Source organism: Erpetoichthys calabaricus, chromosome 10, assembly GCF_900747795.2.
Source record: "Erpetoichthys calabaricus chromosome 10, fErpCal1.3, whole genome shotgun sequence".
Taxonomy (NCBI): domain Eukaryota; kingdom Metazoa; phylum Chordata; class Cladistia; order Polypteriformes; family Polypteridae; genus Erpetoichthys; species Erpetoichthys calabaricus.
The window spans coordinates 69,326,983-69,335,621 of record NC_041403.2 but is presented as its reverse complement, the minus strand read 5'-3'; the positions used below and the strand labels follow the sequence as shown (position 1 = coordinate 69,335,621).

The 8,639-nt window shown below is 36.3% G+C and overlaps 1 protein-coding gene across 1 annotated transcript in view; it reads right to left on the bottom strand.

The window, feature by feature from the left end:
* Positions 1-1,348: 1,348 nt before the first annotated feature.
* LOC114659127 (E3 ubiquitin-protein ligase Midline-1-like) overlaps positions 1,349-8,639 on the bottom strand; it is a 30,678-nt gene continuing 23,387 nt past the window's right edge. The window contains exon 6 of the mRNA XM_028811389.2: positions 1,349-2,507. Coding sequence (XP_028667222.2) covers positions 1,951-2,507 — 557 coding nt within the window. The 3' untranslated portion in view covers positions 1,349-1,950. The remainder of the gene's footprint in view (positions 2,508-8,639) is intronic.

The following is an 8,639-nucleotide window of genomic DNA, read 5'->3' as shown; positions in this document are numbered from 1 at the left end:
AGTTACTTATTTCTCTCAAACTCTGCCTCCATTTCAACTGTGACAGAACAATTTAATGGTCCCTCATGCACATATCATTTAAATTGGGGGAAAGCAAAAATTTAAAATGGAATTTATCATACATTTCAATTATTGTTTGAATGAAGACTGAGCTCAACAATGAACACATCAGGATGTTATTACTCTTCAGCTCAAGGCTTTTGAATTCCTGCTACCGTAAATACTATGAGGTGTAACTTTAGCACCGAGTTTGCCTACTTAAACACTCAATTAGGGTTCAAGACATTGTGTTGTTTGACAACTTTATTATCTGAAATTGTACAGAAATGTATCTGTTTTTTTGAATTGCATTAATATTACAAAGTTAATAGAGTCAACATTCACCATAAACTGGACTTTTGACATCCATGTTTCTATCAGTTGTTGTGGAAATTACGACACATACATACGTTGACTACAAAAAGTAAGGTCAGCACCAGGAGAAATTTATCAGAGGAGCACAGGAATTTCATGGTTGACAGACATACAAGTACAATACATCAACAGCAGATCAGTTGGAGGTTTTGTCATTTAAAGCCAAATATCATACAATTTGATATGGAAAGACAGGTTTGTAGAATAGCAATGTGCTTCATGTGCTTTAATGAAAAAGAAATGTTTGCTTTATAGTGTACTTGCAAAAACAGACACCACAGCCTAGGGTTTCTTTCAGAATAACCTTTCTGCTCTGTTCATTAGAGCATGGCATTTATTTGGATGCTGGATTCACTTTCTCAACTTTTGGTTATAAAAACTGTGTAAAAATAATACTAATTTGTGGATCATTAATGCTTTAAATGATTAGTAATCCATTGCTTAACTGACTTTTATAAAATCTATAAAATAAAATAAACAGACAAAATATCAGCTACTAGCGTGTCATTTACAATGCTTTGGTGTGTATTTGCATCGAGAATTTTCGCACTATTCATCGCATGATAATCCCCAGTTTTCACACAACACCATGTATCAGTGTGCATAGTTAATTCCAGTGACCACAAATTCAAGGGTCTTGGTGTTTTAAGGAAAGTTTTGAAAAGACTGACCATCCATCTTACAATTAACTTCTTTTAAGATATTGTATTTTAGTGAGCTGTTATTTATCAACTCAAAGATATGCCGCAGTGTGTATTTAAGTGAGTTATTTATTTCTTCCATATTACCTCTGCTGTGCAATTTATTTGAACATCGCATTTATTTGTGCAAATACAGTATTTGTCACCGACGCTGGAAGAATTGGTGGTAAGGCTATGGGCCCGGCATGCTCGATCATTGTATACTCATAAAAGGTGTATTAAAATTTAAAGCCTGAAGGTGGAAGAAATACAATTTAATGCACAGTGTTTTGGTATATGCATTTAACATGAAAAACAAGAAATTCTGAACATTTACTTAAAATAAATGTACACAGTAACAATTATGAAAAGAATTCCTAACTGAACAGAAGTATAAATAAGTGTAAAGAGTACATTGTAGAGTAAACAACAAACAGGCTGAACTTTAGTGCATATGTGCATCATCTTAAGGAGAGAGCTGAAAATAATAATAATAAAAAAAACAAATAAAAATCACAATATACACCTTGAGAACATAATATGCTTACTTATATATGTATTTTTTAAAGTTACCTATCAGTGTTGGAGGTGCAGATATACTGAAAAAGCGTTGCTAATTATTTATTGTACTGGAAGACATCTTCCACAAGTGAGCTTCGCTCTTGGTGTGTGGCTACAGTAAATAATGCAATTTTCATGGATACCTCAAAAATGTTGGGAATACATAATTCAATTCAATTTTTTATTTTAAACCTGTACTTCTGTTCCAGATTCAAAGTAATGATTCTCCAAATCAAAATTTTCTCAAAATGTATGCCAGTGTTACTTATTTGATTGTCAGAAACAAATTGTGGTGTTACTTGATGGTGCCGTTTTGTATTTGCATTTTGTCAGCAACATACTCCACATCTATATGAAATCTAGGACAAAAGGCAGGATATACAGGCTCCTTAAAGCTGCAGTAAAATGTGTAAAGGCACTCGATTACGTTGGCATCATAAAAGGCTAAAATTCCACTCTCCACATCTAAGAACAAGCCTATTTTCTCTGGTGTCCTGTTAACCATGAATGAAAAAACAAGCAAGTTGTGCTGGGCGCAAAACTGGTTCCGACTTCTGGAGTAGGACAGGGACCAAGACTTTTCATTACTTCCCAGTTTACAGCCTGGTGGTTCCCTGGAGATACTGTTCAAGGCAAGTCCCAAGGCCCACGTGGGGAGTCCTCTCACTGTAACCTCCCAGTAATGTCGACCACTGCTGAAAGAAGCAATTCCAAGCACATTGAATGACTGTTTGAACCTTTCTGAATTCTGGTCCTTAATGATAATTTCTTTCATGGCACAGACGGCAGAATGACTTCGACTGATCTTTAACTGTGCATGGGCAGTCTTTGGATCCAATAATATTTCTTCAACTAAAAAAAAAAGAAAACAACAGCTTTTTTGAAATGAAGCAATAGATAAACACTCCAGTAGATGCAAGTAAACTTATGATATTTGTGGGCAAAATGTGTTTTCTTTTCAAACGTACAGTATATAAAACAGTTTATATACATTAAGTTACCCAACTATTTCAATTTAACTTCTTTCAGTTAGTGATTTTCAAAACAAATTGTCCATTTTGGTTTGCCAAACAGTTTACTGAAGACCTGTACAGTGGAACCTTGGATTGCAAGCATAATTCGTTCCGGAAACGTGCTTGTAATCCAAAGCACTCGCATATCAAAGCAGATTTCCCCATAAGAAATAATGGAAACTCAGATGATTCATTTCACAACCCAAAACTATTCATATAAAAAATGATTAATACAAAATATAAAGTAAAAATACATAAAACAAATTAACCTGCACTTTACCTTTGAAAAGAATCATGGCTGGTGTGAGGGAGACGAGAGAGAGAAGGGTTATTGTGTAGGATGATTTTCACTGCTATCTATTGGCTCACTGGAATCTTTTTTTGCGACTTTAACAAGGAACCTCTCCAATGACAGTTGCTTTTGCCTGAAGAGTCACTACACTTGGACACAAAATTTAAAAAATGCTTTACGCACTGTAAGGTTTCTAAACTCTTTTGGGATTCCACCCAACGGGATGACATGCGGAAACAGCATCCCGAAGCAACCGCAGGCTCCCAGCGCTGTAGCAGTTTGCCGTAAAAGTGAATCCCAAAAGATCGCAGTCAAGTTATAAGCACCTGCTGTCGATGGGTAATACAAGGAACATTATAAATGCAGGGCACAGTATTACTTGGCCACTAACCTGGCCACGACCCTACCTGACTGCTGTGTCTGTGTATAGGAGAGTGGCAGACTCCACTACAATAAATAACCCTGCTGTTCCTGTTTCACGCTGAATAAAGCTGGTTTTGCTAAAGTACTGAGACTCAGCTTCGTGTTTTGGGGTGCAAGACAGGAACTTACATATTACAACACACACGTGGTCACAATGCTATAGTAAACAGTATACACGCATACGGATGTTGACTATATGACTGAGGCACGTCGACTGACACGAGAATGGGAGATGATTACCCACAATTCCGCAGTAAGAGAGAGAGAGAGATGGACCATCAGCTCAGTTGTGCGAATCAGCTCAGTTGTGATCATGTGACGCTCAGCAGACAAAGCATATACGTACTACTCGTATTGCAAGAACTTGCTTGTTTAACAAGTTAAAATGTATTTTTTTTAGCTCGTCTTGCAAAACACTCGCAGACCAAGTTACTCGCCAAGGTTTTACTGTATTATATAAAACAGGTGGACATTACATTAAAAAAAAAAAAACCTTTCGCCACTTCCAAGTGATTGTTTACAGTCTATTACAGCTCTTACTTCTGTCATTAAGTTAAATAAAAAGCAAGTAGAATCAAATAGACAATTATCTTGGGGCCCTTTCTGTCAAGTGAAAATGCAATTACACCCTCTTTCATCTCTTCCTTTTCAGATATCAAGACATAACTAAAAATCATCCAATCTTCACTAAGTCCTAACATACTATGAATTGAACCACAGATGCCAAATAATGCATGGCAAATTTTACTGTTATTATTTATTCAACAGAAAAATAAGCCAGCTTTGTGTGGAAAAAAATGCACCCCTTGCATAGTGTATACCAACTGTGTCATCACCAGAGATTGTAACACATTACATTTACGTGAGTACATTTCTGGAGAAATTAGTTTTCACTTGTTTTTGGCAGTGATACTTTATTTAAGTACACCTATAAACAAAATAATGTACTTTTACTCTGTTAAATTTCACCATTGTCACTGTTGCAATGGAATTTTATTCACATCTAAAGTGGCAACTTCCTCAAGTCTCTTCTACCAGAAATACCTAGTGACAACACTTTACCATCAGCAGGCTTATTCTGTGGATTTCATTGGTCATTATCAAATATCAGTCACTTTTTCCTTCTGGTACTGATAGCTGATAGTGAACATTCGTCACTGTCCAATGGCTTATTCTTCAGCCACACTCAGCTGTCAATATCAGATATCCTGACACAGTGGTTGACAAATTGGTAGTCCAGACACCACGGACAATAAAATCAACAGCATTAGTTTTGAAGAACTGGAGCAGTAAGGGCAATAACGACAAAAGATAATCAAATCCTCTCGTCATTTACTGCAAAATAAGACAATAATTAACCCAAGCTTAGTTGTGGATAAAAAAAAAAAGTTGAGGACAAAATGAGGAAATATAAGCAGCATTGTGATAACAATAAATGGAAAATAATGTTCTTCCAGTATTTCAAAAGTTATCAGTGGATTAAATACAGATGATATTCTAACAAAGTAGCAATGACTGCAGGGAGGGGACAACATCACCACTAAAGTCAGAGAATGTAGTGTGTTGTAGCTGACAACATGTCGAAGCCACATATAAAAGCAGTGCTTTGCTATTGTGTAGAACTAATTTTAAGACTGAAAAGGTGAGAAAGCACAGTAACATTAAGAAGTTTAACTTACTTGTCAGACTGCAATATTTAACAAATGCTGATGCAGTGCGGTGTCATTTCATGAACTAGAAAACAAAAATGCACACTGGTGCAGCAGGCAACTTTTTTCAACTGACAGGGCTTACTACATACAGATAAAAAAGAACCTAAATATTCAGTAGCTTCTTATCCACATGTGATGACTTGAATGTACCAACAATGGTCCTGTAACAAATTGTTCAGCCTTAGGAAATGGACATTACCCTTTAGAAATCAATTACCTGCACTAATTTTGGCACTGAGTTACTGCAGATGTGTTATGTAAAGCTGCAGTAGTTTACTGGTCAGTTTTTGTACTTCACTTCCACAAACAGCCTTTTGGTAATTTTGCATGGTTAGCTTGTGATCTTCATTAGTAAAACTTGGAGCCAGACTCCTTCATAGCGTAGTTTTTTCTTTTTCTATCCCACTACTCTGTTAAAGAGCCTCATCAGTGTCAGCCAACAGGCTGCATCCCACAATTAGTCTCTGACTGCTGGTTTGATAAATAATGGCTAAAACAGTGAGGTGCAATTAAAAATATTCAGGCCACCCTTCTTAAAATACCAGTTTGTTTAAGTCGGAGGAAAAAAAACAAAACAAAACCTAGACAGATTGTGCAGACCCCGACTTGACAATGCGATGATCCTTTAAGCCTCATAGGTGCAGCTTTTCCTTGTTAGTCCACAGGTCCTGAATGGTGCGATATACTGTAAATGATGCCCTGCTCTTGCCCATTGGTCACCTCCAAACTAATAAAACAAGTTAGCTTTCAAGCCTGCCTCTTGCCTGCTCTTTTACTTTGCTTGCTATTCTCATCCTGTCACCTGAACCTTGTCAAGACAGCAAGCCATAAGAGAAGCCATGATAAGGAGCTCAACTCTTTACAAGTCATATGTGCTGGCACCATGTTTTGCTATATTTTTATTAATATTTAATACTTTTTTTTTTTTTAACTTGTTGTGCCTCTGCAAAACATGAAGTGCTTATGACAGTGTTGTTGTATGCTTCCTGTTATAACACTCAGCTGGTATTCTGTGCTACAAACATATTGTAATGTGTCAGCCTGCTGGAAGGACAGTTGTGAGAAATGGGAAGCAGGGTTGGGGTGGAGTCCAGGGGACAGCACATTTTGTAAAAGTACAGAACAGCTGAGTGACGAAGATGAGGGACAGTTCATTTGTGCCCAACAAACTGAGCAGCTTTTTGAGATTTTATCAACCCGCCCATCAGTGCTAGACTGAAAACAAGACTGTGGTGCAGATGTTTCACTTTTATAGGGTGTAGCTGCTTGGGATTCTGATGGCTTTGTTTTGCTGTTGGTGTTTATTCTTGCTCTGGCTGCTTAGGACGTTACCACAATAATAAACCATTAAAAAAAGCATGTATAAACACACATTTAACATCCTGAATCATTTAACCAAGTTTGAATATATTTGAACATTTACTTACTTTTTAATTTGAATATTTATTTTTTGCCTAATTTGATTGTGAAAATGCTTCCTATTAGCCAAAGCACTGTGCAGTGTGAACATAGTTTTTCAGGCCTAAACCTCATCTTTACTAGCATGAGATACCCACCTAATGATCTAAGTGTGACAAATTTTAATGCAGCTGTATACACAGATCACCTGCTGTGGTCAACAAAAGGTGTTTGACAGTGTGAAGGATATATAGGTAGTCGTTGACTTAAGACTTGTGCGTTTTATGAGCATTCGACTTAACAGCCACTACTGTGTCTCACGTGCAAACAACAGTTTTGGCCACGCCAGCTCCATATGCAGTGACTGATTCATCTTGATATCAGTTTATTACCTGCAGCAGTTTCAACTATGTTTAATTGCATTTAACTTACATTTACAGGAAAAAAGGCAATTGATCTTGATACAAAAATGAAAGTGATCAAGCAGTACGTGGAGGAAAGAAAGTGAATGCAATCGCATGTGACTCTAAGTTAATCCATTGTAGCCTTTCTTCTCTGCACATGCTGTACTGCTGCGGTTTGGCTTTGAATCTGGTTAACATCCGAAGCCTTTACATTGTGACTCAGGATGTGCTGCTTCGTGCAAACCGCAATGAAGGAGTAATGAAACCACACTGCACTTTTAATCTTTTAATATTTATTATTATAACCGGCTAAAATACAAAAACAGAAAACATATGCAAACTCTGCCGGTACTCCTTTTCTCATAGTTAACATAAAGAATCCAGGGAGAGATTCACACTGATACTGTAACATAAAACAGATAAAGAAAGGAATCGTGAAGCTGTTCAAGGTTCAGAAACCATGCAAGCAAGTGTTATAACAAAACAAAAGAATAAAATAAAAAAAAATAACTTACAAAAAAGTAGAAAATCTACACAATGTGTAAAGAATGAGGATTAAAAAAAGGATACAAGGAATGTATTATACAGTATAATACATATGGTCAGGTTTGAATACGTTTATCAGTCCGCGTCTTATGTCCAGATCGACTTACGACTGGCCCACCGGAGCTGAACATTGTCGTAAGTCGATGACTACCTGTACCGATTAACATTAATGCAGAATTTCAGTTCATTTTGATAAAATATATTTGTGTACATTGGAAAAAGGACCATGCATAAATATGTCATAATCCTTCAAAAATCATCCAACTTAATAAATCAATAAGTATGTGTGTCTGTCCTAGTGCCATGTCTGTGATTTCAAAAGATGGTGCATCACAAACATTTTTAGTAATAAAATGCACTGCATTTGTCATTCCTATTGAAGGCACATCACAAACATTAACACTGCTTTTACGACTCCTATACCAAATGGCATATAACAGACATATACAGTAGACACTGCATGGTGCACTTCAAACCACTGACATCTACAACGATAACTTAGACTAGTCTATTTACTAAAATATTCTCTTCCATGAGAAGACTGTCTTTATATTGTGGCAGAACAGTGCTATGCACTCATGTACAACAAAACTTTGCTGTAAAATGATGCAGGTAACCTTCCACTCTGTATATAAAGCTGGGCTACTAGAAATCACATCTGGACTAGTAGATTTGAAAAACTGGTAACCCCGCAGACTGACAAAAGAATTTCCAATTTGTGACAGTAGTCCAAAATTCCCAACTTTGTCCATACTATAAGGAAAACTTGATTAAAACATGCTACCTGTTATATTAGCTAAGAAGTTAAACAAATTAGAACAAATAAATTGACTGAACATCCCAGATCTTAAATTCAGTCATTGTTCACACGGAAAATTAAAAAATAAGTTATATTACGTGTTTCTATCTTTGTACATCAAAACAAGTAGAAATTTCACCATGCATGAAGTTCACCTTTAACTTATGACAATACAAGGCTGCTAGAGACTGTTTCTATCCTGTTGAGTAGTTGGTGTGACAGCTTAATTTGGGTAGATTCCAAGCTTTCATTGATTTCTCAAAATCACTTCAATATCAGCCATGGGGCATCAATAACTCACTAGCTATGCTTGACACCTTTACTAGATGCAAAAAACAAAATCCTTAAAACTGCTACTAGATTTTGAAGGCCTATGTGAATTATTATTATTATTAGT